The following is a 17,230-nucleotide window of genomic DNA, read 5'->3' on the forward strand; positions in this document are numbered from 1 at the left end:
ACATTGACCATAAATATCAGGCAAGAATCATGCCATGATTTTGTCACCCAAACAAAATGGCGGCAGCCCCGGTCCTGCTGTAGGAGGTCAAAGGAGCACAAGTAGCACGCTGAGACGGTTGCCTGCCTTGCATTCATGATCAGTCAGGGAACGTGATCGTTTTTAGTCCGGTGTACTTGGATGTGTTTTATTCTAGAACAGTGGCTCTCAGATGGTAGCGCGTTGGCCATTGGACACTATCCCAGCCTTCCCTTTCCAGGACTGTTGGCTTCCGTAGTTTTAAATATGACACTGCCTATAATTTTCCCTAGCGTGAGTTTTATTTAAGTGCCTCTTGGAGGCGCTATCAAAAAGGAAATAAATGTCAAAAAGGCTAGTTTACTTGCTTTATTTGCATGACTTTTTAAATTGAAGTTTATAGTTGATTTACAATATTTTTTTTTTTTTTTTTTGCGGTACGCAGACCTCTCACTGTTGTGGCCTCTCCCGTTGCGGAGCACAGGCTCCGGTTGCACAGGCTCAGCAGCCATGGCTCACGGGCCCAGCCGCTCCGCGGCACGTGGGATCCTCCCAACCCGGGGCACGAACCCACGTCCCCTGCATCGACAGGCAGACTCTCAACCACTGCGCCACCAGGGGAGCCCCTGATTTACAATATTGTGTTTGTTTCTGGTGTACAGCAAAGTGATTCAGTTATATTTATTTCCAGATTATTTTCCATTGTTTTTATAAGATACTGAATATTGGTCTCTGTGTTATACAGTAAATCCTTGTTGCTTATCTATTTTATGTATAGTAGTTTGTATATGTTAATCCCATGCTCCTAATTTATCCTTCCCCCACCTCTCTTTCCTCTTTGGCAACCATAAGTTTGTTTTCTACATCTGTGCGTCTGTTTCTGCTTTGTATATATATTCATCTGTATTATTTTTTAGATTCCACATATAAGTCACATCATATAATAATTGTCTTTTTCTATCTGACTTACTTCACTTAGTATGATAATCTCTAGGTCCTTCCATGTTGCAAATGGCAATATTTCATTCCTTTTTATGGCTGAGTAATATTGTGTGTGTGTGTGTGTGTGTGTGTGTGTGTGTGTGTGTGTGTGGCACATCTTCTTAAACCAGTCGTCTATTGATGGGCATTTGGTTTGCTTCCAAGTCTTGGTTATTGTAAATAGTGCTACTCTGAACACTGGGGTACGTGTATCTTTTCAAATTACAGTTTTTGTCTTTTCTAGATATATGCCCAGGACTGGGATTGCTGGATCATATAGTAGCTCTATTTTTAGTTTTTTAAGGAACCTCCATACTCTTTTTCATAGCAGCTGCACCGATTTACATTCCCACCAACAGTGTAGAAGGGTTCCCTTTTCTCCACACCCTCTCTAGCATTTGTTGTTTGTAGACTTGATGATAGCCATTCTGACCAGTGTGAGGTGATACCTCATTGTGGTTTTAATTTTTCATTTCTCTAATAATTACCGATGTTGAGCGTCTTTTCATGTGCCTGTTGGCTATCTGTATGTCTTCATTGGAGAAATGTCTATTTAGGTCTTCTACCGATTTTTTGATTGGGTTGCTTGTTTTTTTGACATTGAGCTGCATGAGCTGTTTGTATATTTTGGAGATTAACCCGTTGTCAGGTGCATCAATTGCAGATATTTTCTACCATTCCGTAGGTTGTCTTTTTGTTTTGTTGATGGCTTCCTTTGCTGTGCAAAAACTTTTTAGTGTGATTTGGTTCCATTTGTTTATTTTTGCTTTTATTGCTTTTGCCTTGGGAAACTGATCTAAGAAAACATTGCTACAATTTATGTCTGAAAATGCTTTGCCTGTTTTACCTTCCAGGAGTTTTATGGTGTCATGTCTTATATTTAGGTCTTTAAACCATTTTGAGTTTATTTTTGTGTATGGTGTGAGGGTGTGTTTTAACTTCATTGATTTACATGCAGCTGACCAGCTTTCCCAACACCACTTGCAAAAGAGACTGTCTTTTCCCCATTGTATATTTTTGCTGCCTTGGCTGTAGATTAATTGACCATCGGCGTGTGGGTTTATTTCTGGTCTCTCTGTTCTGTTCCATTGATCCATACATCTGTTTTTGTGCCAGTACCACACTGTTGTGATTACTGTAGCTTTGTTATATTGTCTGAGGTCTGGGAGGGTTATGCCTCCAGATTTGCTCTTTTTCCTCAGGATTGCTTTGGCAATTCATGTTCTTGTGTAGTTCCATGTAAATTTTAGGATTATTTGTTCTAGTTTTATGAAAAATGTCATGGATAATTTGATAGGGATCACATTAAATTTGTAGATTGCTTTGGGTAATATGGCCATTTTAACAACATTACTTCTTCCAATCGAAGAGCATGGGATATCTTTTCATTTCTTTGGATCATCTTCACTTTCCTTTCTCAGTGTCTTATAGTTCTCAGCATATAGGTCTTTCACCTCCTTGGTTAGGTTTATTCCTAGATATTTTATGTTATTTTGATGCAGGCTTTTTTTTTTTTTTTTTTTTTTTGTGGGTTTTTGGGGGTTTCTTCTTTTTTGGCCTCTCCTTTTGCGGAGCACAGGTTCCGGACGCGCAGGCTCAATGGCCATGGCTCACGGGCCCAGCCGCTCCGTGGCATGTGGGATATTCCCAGACCGGGGCACGAACCCGTGTCCCCTGCATCGGCAGGCAGACTCTCAACCACTGTGCCACCAGGGAAGCCCTTGATGCAGTTTTGAAAGAGATTCTTTTTTCTTTCTCTTTCTGGTATTTCATTGTTAGTGTAAAGAAATGCCACAGATTTTTGTATATTAATCTTGTATCCTAGTACTTTGCTGAGTTCATGTATTAGTTCTAATATATTTTGTGTGGGATCTTTAAGGTACATGACTTTTTTTTTAACCATTGTTGTCTCTGTCATAAAGAGTAGAGCAACTCTTTTGAATTAAGACTATGTTCCATATGGAGCCAAATTGTTCCGTTCTTGGCTACCTTCTTCATCCAGATTACTCAGCTACTCTGCTACTCTATGTCTCAGCTTTCATCTGTAAAATGGAAATAACGATACCTACTTTATGGAGTCATTATCGAGATTAAATGACAGAATGTGTGTAGAATGTTTAGACTAGTGCCTGGCACCACAGGAAGTGTTCAAGAGATACCACAAACAAGGCCTGACCCATCACGTCTCAAATGTATGACGAAACTCATGTCCATGACCTTAGGTGTGACGTTACAGTCCGTAATGTTTACCCTGGAGTTTATTATTATTCATATAATGGACTCTGGTTTTGTTTAATTGCCATTCTGTATCCATCCTATCAAATATTGTGCACATCAGCCTTTTAATGGTTCATAATTATATTACGTTTGATATTCTCTCATTGCCCCCTTCAGCCATGATGGTCCCCTCCCCACATCTTATGGACCAGAGCTCTTGCTACACACAAACGGCATGAGTAGATTTCAACTTTTCTTTGATTCAAACTGACAGATTAAAAACTAATTATTCTCTGTAATATTTTTACAATAAAAACTAAGTTGAAATGATTTATATACACTTCCAGCCAACACATTTGCAATTCAAGGTTAAAACTGTTCTTGAAACAGCACCAGTTAAAATGCAATTACAGCTCCCCAAGCAGGGATAAAAGAAAGAAATGTTTTACATATTCACTTCAAAAGTTAAAAAGCCAATTAAATATTATAGAAATAAAAACTTTCATTAATTTTCACTAAATGATAAAGACTTCATTAGTTATATTAAGGTAAAGATAAATCCAAGTGTGTTTATTACCTGCCCCTGGAAAAGAATAAGATGAAGAAAAGTGCTGGTTTGGGGAGGTGGATTCCATTTTCTCCTCGCACCTGCCATCTTGTTCATGGTTCCCAGTTCTTCCTGTGTTGGGCCATAGGCTGTTTCGTTCCAGAGTGCAGAAAAATGCAAACAAGTTTATATCACCAGTAGTGAAATGGCAGTAGTGGGTGTCCTGCATGCTAGGGACTTTGGAGGTCAGCTAAGAGGAATTGTTTTGGGACTTCTATCATCAGATTCAGTTTTTCTGCTACCGTGTTGCTCTCTCAGTGAAGAATGCTGAGGGCCTGTTACGCATGTGGCGTGAAGTGACTGAAAGCATGCAAAACAGAGTCACACGGACCCAGGCTTCTAATCCTCACTTTACCTCTCAGTTCCTGTGTGATCTTGGGCAAGTGACTTAACGTCCCTCAGCCCAAGCTCCTTGTCCGTCGATAAGAATAAGAATAATACCACCAGCGTTACCAGATTTCTATGAGGATTAAGTAAGAGAAAGCATATAACGTTCTTGGCACCTTGCCTTGTGCATAATCAATGCTCAGTAAATATTAGTTGGTAGTGTTAGTGCTATAATAATATTATTACTAACAATGTTACTTTAATGTTATTATTTTGAGCTGAGAACAAGTTAGAAACCAAAACAATGTTTATGAAGTGCTTGTACCTGGCCCATAATGGGTTTGATAAATAGACACTGTAAGGTGCAATATGCCTTATACAGATACGTAGACACATTATATATGTATACTGTACATTGTAAATATACATATATATTATAAAGAAGAAAAGGAAGGCGAAGCCGCAGAGCTTCTTATAGTTGTAAGCTTAGCACGCATAGTTACCACATTCCTCATAAAATAATAACAATAGCAACAGTAATGAAGGTAATACTTATTGGGCACCTTTCATGCATCAGGAATTATTCCAAACACTTGATCTGTAGTAGCTCAGTCAATAGTAGTAACCAGGGCTTCCCTGGTGGCGCAGTGGTTGAGAGTCCGCCTGCCGATGCAGGGGACACGGGTTCGTGCCCCGGTCCGGGACGATCCCACATGCTGCGGAGCAGCTGGGCGCATGAGCCATGGCCGCTGAGCCTGCCTGCGTGTCCGGAGCCTGTGCTCCGCAATGGGAGAGGCCACAACAGTGAGAGGCCTGCGTACCGCAAAAAATAAAATAAAATAGTAGTAACCAAAACCACATGAGGTGGGTAATGATGTTAGCTCCATTATACATGTAAGAAAACCAAAGCACAGAAAGAGTAAATACTCTGAGGTCACACATTTAGCAAGTAGAGTTTAAAAACAGAGTTTGTAACCCAGGTAGTGAGTGGAAGCGTTTTGTATTTGGAGAGTAAGGCACAGGCCAGAACATTAGGACTCCACGGTAAGAATGGGAGGCTTTTGAAAGGTATTAAACAGAGGTGTGTGCTGTGATCTCATGTACATTTTTGAAGGTTCGCTGTGTGGATATTAACTAGATCTAGAAGAGTCAAAGAGATTACACACCAAAAGTGTGGCCCCGTGAGAGGCCAGAGAGACACCGCTTTGAAGTTTGTTCTATGACTCCAGCGTTACACGGGGCTGCCATGTGGCACCGCTGTCAGAGGCACCTTCCTATTGTCATCTGCTCTGTAAATGGCATCCCACGGAATCCAGCCAAGTGGAGGTCCGGGTGGTGGCCAGGTTCACCTTTGGCGAGTTTGGGTCTCGAGGCAAGGGTAAGGACCAAGGGACAACCTCTGGCCCAGATGATTGCTGATCACCTGCCAAAGTGCAAAGTATATAGGCTCCCCTTGCCAATCCGGGGATCATGGAAGTTTCCACTCAATGGCCAATCATGCCAGTTACCAACAGGAGAGGCCACTGGCAATTTTCATTCAATTCAGAGGAATGACGGAGTTTTAGTAAACGCTGCCAACCTACCAAAGGACGTTTGATTCTACTAAGCTTGTCCTCCTTTTTCCTCTTTTATGAGACTGTCAACAGAAGCTATGATCCAGGGGACAGTGTAATATCGCCAGGTCATCAGTTCACTCTCAGAACCATCACATACTTCCTTTGAAATCTTCGGGCAAGTTGAGTTAATGACAAGGATGTGAATGAGCTTTTCAGCCATAGCGTGTCATTAAGCTGTAAGAGCAATTTAGGCGAAAGCATTTTTGTGTTAAATTCAGAACCTACCTCTTTTTACATTTATATGACTAATTCTTTCCTGAGGATCAGAAATAAACTTTTAGGAGAACTAAATGCTAGCTGTGAAAGAAGCAAGTATTTGAGAGAATAAACAAACCTTCGAGTCACATTGCTGAGGGTCTCCCAGGCCATCCTTTCCTGGCATCTCAGAGATGAAAGTATTTCAGGACAGATGGTTAGTCTCTTCCAGAAAATTTCTGGTCTTAACTTGCTATGTGTGGCAGCCCAGTCCATTTTTCTAAAAAAATCACCCTGGAAGTTAAGGAATTCCTCCCTCTATTCAACTCACGTCTCTAAGGCTTTAATTTTAACCAGTTTCCTCTTATTTGGCCTTCTTTGGACATGGAGAAGAGCTGGTCAGCATCTTTCACATACAAGGGCCTTTAATCAAATTACTCCTTACTCGCTTTTTCTTCACACTAATAAACAATTCCACTTCCTTTAACCTTTCCACACAGGATTTACCCTCCATCCCTTTAATCGTTTTGGTTGGTCTTTCCCTAGACTGTCTCCAGAGGGTCTTTGTTCATCCCTTTCATGTAATTTTAAGAAGTTCTTTTCTCTGAGGAAGCATTGAAATCTTCTTTCATTTTTGGAGGCATTCAATTCTGATTTTGGTAGTCCTATCCAGTGAGTACACCTTGCTAGGTTGAGTTGATTTTTCCTTTCAGCACCTCCAGCTATTTTCATCTGAGTGGGTCACCTTTGGACAGAGTAAACAGCCCAGTTTTCTTAGTTTTTCTGCTTTTATTGCCTTTCTCCCTTCATTATAAATAAAAAGGGAACATCAGAAGGAAGAATGGGAAGAAAGGCAAATTCTAAATAGCAACGATGTGAGTTGATAGAAGAGAAGTTACATGAATTGTAGAAAAGTAGAATAATAGGGAAATAACGGGCTACTTTTGCTTTCAGGCTGGTTGAGAGACCACCCTGCTTCTATTACCTCGATGAAAAAGCAGAAAAGCCTTCATGGTTTATTATCACTTTCCGTGTGCAGGAGAATTGGAGGGGAGGTGGAATGATAAGTGCATTCATATACTTAAGTGATTTTTTTTGGCTATGTAAATTCATTGCCTTCTCATGCAAAGAGAGGGCGTGTCAGACTGGAAGCAGGTCATTCCCTGTGTCATTCTCTGAGGCTGTTTGAGAAACACAGGGGTTAATTCCAGGCTTCAAGACCCCCATCCAGAAATCCAGGTCTTAATTCTCTTGTTATCTTATCCGTTGGCCTTAGCCACCTCCTGATCCCAGAAGTTTAGGGCAGCCACTCCACGCCTGCTTGGGAAGTGTTTTTCTCACACCATCCCACCTTGTAATTCTCTCCTGCAGAAAGCCTTCTGATTTGGCATTCAAGGAGCCAGATGGGCCAGAAAAAGTTCAGTTTCTCTCTTCTTTATTTCATTTTCTTCCCCCAGCTCAAGGAGTTGGTATTTTTGGTGGGTTACACTCCATTTCACAAGTCACAAGAAATGACTTTGTGTTCCATTGAGAACAAGTCGCTGTCACTCGGCCCCTGCTCTCTTCCTCTTATATAATAGCATGACCCTTTTTTTTCCCCCCCACAGTAAGCAGAATGTTGAAGGCTGCAAAGAATCCTTTTTGATAATAAAAATATGATCCTGGAGTGCTGATTTTTTTTTCTTTGCTTTTCCATAAAAGTTTGGACAGTAGTCTTATGGGAAATGTGTCCTGATAATAATAATGATGATAGCAGCTAATCTTTACTAAGGGCTTACTGGCTGCCACATGGATTTTAATCTTTTCAACAACCTTAAGAGAGGCAGTACTAGTATTGTATCTGTTTTACAGATGAGGAAACTTGAGTCGCAGAAAGCTTGAATACTTTGGCTCTAATGACCCATCTGGTAAATGTTGAACTTGGGCAGTTTAACCTGCACGCCATGGGTTTGGCAACTTTGTGACAGCAACTACTGAACTGGATCCCTAGTGTGTAGGGAGATGCTTAGTAAGAATGAAATCGCAAATATTTACTGAGCTCTTACGCTTTAGGAACTGTTTTAAACACTGTACATGGATGGTCTCATTTAATGCTGACCCAAACCCTATCAGGTCGATGCTGCTGTAATTCTCACCATTTTACTGAGGAAGAATTGAGGCTCAGAGAAGTTAAGCAACTTTCTCAGCGTCACGGAGTGCTTGAGCCATGGAGTCAGAACTCCCACGCGAGAAGTCTGGCTCTAGAACCTGCCAGTTTCACTATAACTATGCTGCTTCCTGTAATACTGAAGATCTTGCTGGGGGCCGGAGGGGCGGTGAGGCTGCTGCAGAAAGACTGGGCCTCTTGTCTGAGACACAAACTGCGAAAGTTCTATATACCCTCAAGTGAAGTGTTTTCCTGGTTAGTTGGCAGGACAGAAACCGCAGCCAGATAGGCCCATTGGCAGTGATTCCAGCAGGAAGCCTGTGTCCTGCTGGGTTTGTCCCACGCGGCTTTGTCGGGCACTTCCTGCCATCTTGTGTTCTTGTCACCGCTATTGGCTTTGGACCCCATAGCTTTCTAACCGATGTTCTTTTTTCTCCTTTTCTCTGGTTTTCTGTTCAGCTCGAGGCTTTTTATTCCATCTTCACCACGGAGCAGCAAGACCACGTCAAGTCAGTGGAGTATCTGAGAAATAACTTTCGGCCACAGCAGGACCTGAACGACAGGGTGGTGTCCAAGTCTGCTGTCCGTGATGCCTGGAACCACGACATGACAGACTTCTTAGAAAACCCACTGGGGACAGAAGCCTCTAAAGGTACATTTGGATTAAGTGCCCTTGCCCAGAGGAAGATTCGTTATCATAAATTACTTTAAATGAAAAGGTGTTCGGAACCGGCCAAGAATTGGAACATGCTGTTAAAAGCACGTTTCTATGCTCAAAGTGACTTGTCTGGATGACAAGTAGAAGCATTTGTGGGAATAACTTCAGTTAGATACTTTCAGAATCGCCCTTTTGACTAGTAACATATTAGTCCTTCTCTCTGTAATTTAACTTTGTAGCATCAACCCTAACTAGTTGATGTCTTAAAGCTTTTTGATGTCTTACTTTTTAACTGTTTCCCTGTCGTGATCAGGGGTTTGTCTCTGAGCTCAAACATCAGGACCTCAGACTTGCTCCCAACACCCCAATCTGCAGCTTTCTTACTAACTTCCATACCAGCCAAGAAGTCTCCCTCCAGCTCTCCACCCCCACCAGACATCACATGGCCTCTTTTTTTTTTTTTTTTTAATTTATTTTATTTTTGGCTGCATTGGGTCTTTGTTGCTGTGGCGAGCGGGGGCTACTCTTCGTTGCAGCACGCAGGCTTCTCATTGCGGTGGCTTCTCTTGTTGTGGCTCACAGGCTTCGGTAGTTGTGGCACGTGGGCTCAGTAGTTGTGGCTCACAGGCTCTAGGTGCGCGGGCTTCAGTAGTTGTGGCGCACGGGCTTAGTTGCTCCGCGGCACGTGGGATCTTCCCAGACCAGGGATCGAATCCGTGTCCCCCGCATTGGCAGGCGGATTCTTAACCACTGTGCCACCAGGGAAGTCCCAGATGAGGAATTTATATCACGAGTGAGTATAATATCTGGTAGCTCAGAATTGCTGACGTTACGACAAAGTTCTTTCCTAATAAGTGGACTGAACATATGATACATCAGTTGTACAGAGAGGATGCGTAGCCCTTCTTACCTAAGGAAGCTGGAGAGGATACTGGTTTTCATTGCATTAAGTTGTCAGAGTGGCCAGGATCTTCCACTGAATGGGCTTTCTCTGAATTTGAGCAGAGCCATGGACCCATCCTTAGATAGAATCGGTTCTTCATTTTACAAGGTTACAATGATCATGGTGTGTCCATTGCTGACTCTTAAGATGGGTGGATACTAAAATGTTTTGTGAGCTTTCTAGACACAGAGAGAGATGTAGATGCACTCCTCTTTCTTTTTTAAACCTACTATTGGAGTGTCACATACAGAAAAGTGCACACATAATATGCACACGACTTGATTAGTTTTCACACACTGAATATACTTGAGTAACAAACACCCAGATCAAGAAACTGATATCATTTGCTTCCCAGAAGCACTTCCTTTCCTTCACTCCTAGACACTATCCTTTCCCAGGGGTAACTGTGACCATGAATTAGCCTTGCCTCCCGGTCAATTTCATATAAATGGAATCAGTCGGTAAGTTCTCTTCTGTGTCTCGCTTCTTTTGCTTTACACGGGCTTGGAGAGTTATCTATGCTATTACACGCAGTTGTAGTTTGTTCTTTCTTATGGTTGAATTTCATTGTATGACAGCAGCTGAATTTATTTATCCATTTCAATATACATGAATATATGGATTATTTCCATGTTTTGGTAATTATGAAAGTTCTTGAACATGGCTCTTAATGAGTATGTGGACATATCTCTGTTGGGTATGCACCCAGTAGCAAAATGACTACAGCCTAGAGGACACACGTATTTTCAGATCTGGTTAGATACTGCTGAACAGTTTCCTAACATGACTATATGTACCGCTTTACACTTCTGCCAGCAGTGTAAGATAGTTTTCTATTTTTTTAACATTTTTTAAAGGCCTAATTTACATACCATAAAGTTCAGTTGTTGTGAATGTACAATTTAATAATTTTCAATAAATTTATAGTTGTACAGCCATCACCACATCCACTTTTAGAACACTTTCATCATCCCAGTAAGTTCCTTCATGCCCATCTGCAAACAATTCTTTCTCCTAACCTCAATTCCAGGCCACCTCTGATTTGCTTTTGTCTTCCACTTGACATAGGATTTTAAGATGTATACATGTTGTAGCATGTATCAGTAGCTCATTTCTTTTTATTGCTAAATAGTATCCCTATTTGTTTTTTTCAATAACAGCTTTATTGAGATTTAATTCACATACCATAAAGTCCATTCTTTTAGAGTGTACACTTCAGTGGTTTTTTATATCCACAAAAGTGTGTACTCATCACTACTACCTACTTCAGAACATTTTTGTCACCCCCCAAAAGAAATTCCATACTCATTAGCAGTCACTCCTTTTTCTCCTGTCGCTCCTTCTTTCCCAGCTCTAGGCAACCACTAACGTACTTTCTGTCTCTACGGGTTTGCCTATTGTGGAGATTTCATATAAATGGAATTGTACAATACATGGCTTTTTATCTCTGGCTTCTTTCATTTAGCATCATCTTTTCAAGGTTCATCCATATTTAAGCATGTATCGAATTCCATGCCATTTTATGGCCAAATAAGATATCATTGTATGGATAGACCACATTTTGTTTATCCATTTATCAATTGATAGATTCCAGTTTCTGGCTCTTACGAATATTGCCGCTATGAACGTTCGTGTTCACATTTTTGTGTGGACATGTGTTTTCATTTCTCGTGGATATAAACCTAGGAGTAGAATTGCTGAGTCATAGGACAACTCTTTGTTTACATTTTTTAAGAACTGCCAGACTTTTCCCAAAGCAGCTGTACCAGTGTACATTCCCATCGGCATTATCGGAGGGTTCTGATTTCCCCATATCCTCGCCAACACTTGTTACACATCTTTTTTATTTTAGCCATCCTACTAGGTACGAAATAGTATCTCTTTGTAGTTTTGATTTGCACTTCCCTAATGACTCATGATGTCCCTATTTGTTTTTAAATGATGTTCGTATTTGTTTTAAATTTCATAAAACCATGGTGCATGTGACCAAATGCTCCTCCTTGTATTCCCCAAGAAAATTCAGGTCATTCCATGGCACCAAAGGCTGAAAGCCAGCCACAGATGCTGGCAGTCACCAGGCAGCCCGGTGTGCTTAGGTTATTGACCTTCGAGATCTGAGTAGAAAAGAGCCAGTATAAAAGAAGAGTCCCTTTCTCTTCTCCAGGCATATGCAAAAAAGATATTAGAAAAGGAAGGGTGGTATTCTGTAATCTTCAGGTGATTCGAAAAGAACAAACCCTGTCTGATTGGCATTCTCTAGCTGATCATCACTGGAAGCTTTTGGTGCCTAAGAGAGCCATGATGTTGAGCATAGAGCTGTGCATTTATGGGGCTATTGTCACAGAAGAAAGAAAAATTAATTAATTACATAGGGCAGGCATCAGTAAGCTTTTCTGGCTAAGGACCAGGTATTGGGTCATGTGATCTCTTGTTGCAACTACTCAGCTCTGCCACTGTAGCATGAAGGCAGCTGTAGACAATATATAAATAAGTAGGTATAGAAAATGTCTTCTAATAAAACTATTTGTAAAAATAGGTGGCAGTCCAGATTTAGCCTGGGGACCATAGTGTACTGACCCCTGCTCTAGGGAATGGCTCAAACTAAGATGGTGGAACCCCATCTGAGGCTTATTTGAAGGTATTTTCACAGCGGCCGTGACTGTGGAAGTGTCCATTGGTCGGTTCTGCTTTTCCATGACACTACAGGATCCTAGGACCAATTAGAGGTTTATTAACTTGGTAACCATTCACTGACCAATCCACCTTAAGACCACTTCATCTTCCACTCCAGAAGTATAAGTGGAGCCTCTGTAGACTGAGCCCCACTTCCGTCGTTCCCTGGCTGTGATCACTGACTAGTGTTCATTGAGCAGCACAGCAGGGGATGCTTGAGTTGATGTGCCCCCACCCTGCCCTTCTGTCAGGATGATCAGACATACTAGAATAGAGAAAACAGAATCAAGCCATTCAGTTCCAAGCATGAGATGCATCACCACGTACGACACCAAAAGAAAGGGGGAAAAGTCACTTTAATATTGTATTGTTGCCGAAGAAAGATTTATAATGGATGTCATCCGTAAAAAAACAGTAAATGGAAACAATATTTAGGCTTGGTAGATTGTTCGAGGGACATCCAATTCACCACTCTGCCCTTTGTCGGTAAATAACTTAGACAGACTTTTGGATTTAATGCGCTGTCATTTTAGTTATTCTGCAACACATCCCGGGCACATGGAAGAGCATTTCGGTGATTAAGTGCTGAATACTGTCTATTGTGAAGACTTTTGGAACAGTGAACAGAGAAAAATAACTTCCCTTCCAACAACATGAAACATATGGTTTATTAATTTAACAAAACCTGTTCAAACCACAGTGGAATCAAAACTACTTGATCTGATAATTTGATTTGATGGCTTAATTAAAGTGACACTGTATAATGTAATAAAAGCAAAGGAAATGAAGAGGACAGTGGGTGGCCTTTGTCCTCTCCAGTCCCCTAAGCCAACGCCGTGGTTTTTGAGAATGGTTTTTGTTTTTGCTGATGGACGGATCTCTTTGTTAGCTGCATTTTCAGCGCTAAAGATTGCTTCCTGTCTTGGTTAAAAGCAGTTTTTAAGGGCATGTACCAGTGTGTGAGAACGCCTAAATAACTAGCCTATTTTAAATCAGAACACATCGAGAAAGACCATCACATTTTCCACCCAAATTAGCAAACAAAGAAATAAATCCACGATTGCTTTTAAAAGGAGTTTGACATTGAAATCGTGGTTTTCTGCTATTTGGGGAGAAAATATTAATGTTGCTCTATTTTCAGTTTAATCATGTTGACTCACCACATTAATGAGCTTGAATTACTTTATCTTAATAAAAGAACCTCTGATATGGAACATTTAATTCCTTTATAGGCAGCTGCCCTCCCAGAAACTCTTCCAGAAAGTTAGCTTGGTACTTTTAGTAACTTCCAACGCAGAAAAGTGCTAAGGAAATCACATTTTTAATGCAGCCACCATGGAGTGGTTTTGACCTCCTTCTTTTAAAAATAACTATTACTAGCTATTAATTTTTAACCTTGGGAGTGATTAAGAAAGCAAGCAAAAAGTAGGGCTGTTTTTTTGTAAGACTCTCCAACATCCTGGGTGCTCATGCTTTTAAAGGGCATGCCATGTTCTATCAAACATTTTTACAGGCTCAGATATCCCGTGATGACTAATTTTATGTAAATAGATAGAGAGTTGGTGTAAGTTGCCTTTGATTGGTTGACATAAAGTTGATATTTCATAGACATTTAACATAGCATTAACTACTTTGGGCTCATGTTTTCTAGCCAGTGAGTTTCTTTTCCCGTGTCAGGCATCTTCATCTACATTGAAGCGCTTTCTCTAGGAGCTGTGCCTGGTACACCTATGCTTAAAAAGGCTACATAGGGGTTTTCATGGGCCAGGTGCTCTGCTAGCCTTTTCCGTGCATATGCGGTTTATTTAATCCTCAGAACAACCTCAGCCAGGATGCACTTTCCATTTGTCAAATATTTGTTGAGCATCTACTATGAACAAGTTTTAGGCACTAGAAATAAAGCTGAACAAGGGAGAAGAGTTTCTTACGGAGCTTAAGTTTTAGGGGGAAGAAAGAAAGAAAGCGGTAAGTGATTAAGCTCTTCAGTGTTGTTCTGCAGATCAAATCAGGTGGTTTGCTAAGAGTGGCAGACATGGTGAGGCCAAGGGGAGGAGAGCTTCCCTGGAGAGGGTGGGTTGGTCTGGATAAGGAGCCAGCCCTGCAAACTTCTGAGAGGGAAAGGTCCTTATGCAAAGGCCCTGAGGCATGGGAACCCGCAAGAGTGAAGTCTCAGAAGACTTTTCTTGGTAAGGCGTTAAGACTGTGTTCTTATGACAGTGGCCTTTGGAGGAGTCTAAGCAAGGCTATGGAACCATCTGAACAGGTTTTTAGACCCATCACTCTGACTGTTATGTGAAGGATGTTTGCAGAGGACCTGGGGTGGAATCTGTAAGACCCGCAGGAGGCTGATGGAAATATTCCTGGCAGGATGACAGTGGCTGGATGAGGGTGATCCTGGTGGATGTAGAAGTGATCCGTTGGGGATGGATTTTGTAACAGAGCCTCTGAGATTTACTAACACTTTGGATGGAGGATGGGTGGGGGTGAGCAGAGAGAGAAATGCAGTGTTACTGTTTTCTCTTTAACAGATGAGTGGTCTGAGATTCAGAGAGAACAGGTGGTCGGTCATCCAGAGCCTCTCAGCCAGGAAATGGTAGAGCTGAGACGTCAACTGAGATCCTCTTCTGTCCAAACACAGCATTCTTTCTATTTTCCAAGGGACTGCCAGCTTCCATATGTATCCACAAGAGGTGGTCTCTGTTTTAAATGTCATCAGGTGGCTTGAGCAACACGGTTTTATTATTATCTTTCTGTGAATGAAGGCACTTTAAAAGTCCTTGAGGCAATTGGGTGCTCTTCCTAAAGATCAAGTTTATCTTCCTGAAAGGAATCACTGGTCTCTGTCTTTCTCTGCTTGGCTTGCTTTTGGCAGGTTATCTTGGGTCCTCGGGGCAGAGGTTACTGAGGTCTCGATCACAGGGTTAGTCCCTGGGAGGGTCAGTGCACCCACTTAATGTGGATGTTGGGGCCTCCTGGGCTAAGGATATTGTGCATCCTTGAATCAACAGGACCTAACACAGTACCTAAAATATAGTAGGTATACGGTCATTGTTCATTAAATGAATGAATGGGGAGACAATATAAGGGGCAAGGGGTAAGAATCTAGACTTTGGAGTCAAGCAAACCTGGACTCAAATTCCACGCCAATCATTTACTTCTGCACATCTGTGCTCTAGTTACTATCTAAGCCTCAGTTTCCTTTCTGTAAAATGGAGCTAATAATCACATCCCCTTCCTTGGCTTGTGGCCTTTTAAGTGAGCCAGTATAGAGAACAAATAGTACAGAGCCCGGGACATGGAAAGTACTCTGCAACTAATTGTACTTCCTTGTCTGTAGGTGAGCATTGGCTTTCAGGACAACCTATTACATGTGACATGATCACTGGAGAACACATTTCAAAACAAGGGGACCACATTCTCTTCCTGGTAGAAATGCAAAGCCAGATTGTCTGAAATAGTTAAAACCTTTCCAGTGAATCCCGCGGCCCATAGCATGGTCCACATGTCCTGTCCCCCTCCCCAACCCCGCCTTCGTATCCTGCACCTCAGCCCACCAGCCGCACTGCAGTTCCAGCAGCCTCTTCCCTGGAAGGCCCCGGCCTCACCTCTGTGCATCATCCATCCCTTGTCAGCCTTCAAGGCTCAACTCAGTGGTCCTTCCCCATGAAGTTTCCTGGCTGCCTTGGCCCAGACACTGTCGGGGCACCGGTACCTTTCTTTTGTAGCATTCTCAGCGTTGGAATTTTACATTCATTTATGTATTTTTTTTCCCTAATACCTAACTCTCCCACTACCTTGTAAGCTCATAAAGGGTAAAACTGTTTTTTTTTTCTTTTCTTTTCTTTGTTGGAGAGAGGGTACAATGCTCACTGTTGGCACCTTAGTAAATACTGGACTGGAGGGAATGATGATGGATGGATGGTTGGATGGATGGATGGATGGATGGATGGATGGATGGATGGATGGATGGATGGATGGATGGATGAAGCTAACCCACACATGCCAGGTGGGCAGGAGGAAAAAAGATTCTTGCTACAAGACTTGGCACACTTGAGGCATTTATGATCTAGCCCAGGCTAAGTGCTCTAATGGGAGGAGCGAAACCAGGCATTTGGAGTAGGATTCCCCACCACTCCCAGTACCTGAAATCAGAGAGGCTCCTAGGATTTGGGAAGCCATCTTCCAAATCCATTTGACCATAAGCCACTTGGATGGAAGTGTTGGTATCAAAGCACCATGGAGAGAGGGCTTTCCTCTCTGTCCCAAGGAACAGCCACGTTTCCCAACCACTCCACCACTCCTAAAAGCAGAGAAAGGGAATCGCTGAAAGAGGCAGGCACTGTTGTCAGGAGGCTCCCAGGCAGAACCACGTTATGGCTTGGGACCCGTTGAGCTGATATTGTTAACAGATGCCAGGGCCCGCCTATTGTTTACACACTTTATAAATATCACCTAATTACTTAATCCTCTGTCTCCAGGCAGGTAGGCAGAGTTTGATCTTCAGGACCGACTTAGGCACCCTCCTATGGCTTCAGCTTTTCTCTGCTCTCCAGGAAAATCTTCCCTGACACTGGGTTTGTTTGTGTGCACCATGGTGCTTATGAACTGCAATCTGGAGATTACTAAAGGCCACCAGCATCCCTCCTCCCAGAGGGACACACTTCCCCTTTCTGTTGCCAGCGAATGTTCACGGCCCATGGAGCGGGAAGCTCCGAGATGCTTGCCTGCATCTCCCTGTCCTCAGGGTCATAGGAATCACGGTGGCTGGGAGGCAGACAATTTATCTTCTCCATTCTTCCCACCGATTCTTCTGTAAACCAACACAGGCTGGTCGAGGTAGTTTTTCTTC

The 17,230-nt window shown here is 42.2% G+C and overlaps 1 protein-coding gene across 5 annotated transcripts in view; it reads left to right on the forward strand.

Annotated features, from left to right (window-relative positions):
• Positions 1-17,230, forward strand: part of PTPRG (protein tyrosine phosphatase receptor type G) — a 730,377-nt gene that overhangs the window by 580,486 nt on the left and 132,661 nt on the right. For all 5 annotated transcript variants that reach the window (XM_029242114.1, XM_029242111.1, XM_029242113.1 and 2 more), the window contains one exon: positions 8,567-8,759. In XM_029242114.1, coding sequence (XP_029097947.1) covers positions 8,567-8,759 — 193 coding nt within the window. The remainder of the gene's footprint in view (positions 1-8,566; positions 8,760-17,230) is intronic.

Source organism: Monodon monoceros, unplaced genomic scaffold (genome assembly GCF_005190385.1).
Source record: "Monodon monoceros isolate NGI ecotype Baffin Bay Population unplaced genomic scaffold, NGI_Narwhal_1 Super_Scaffold_3, whole genome shotgun sequence".
Lineage (NCBI taxonomy): Eukaryota > Metazoa > Chordata > Mammalia > Artiodactyla > Monodontidae > Monodon > Monodon monoceros.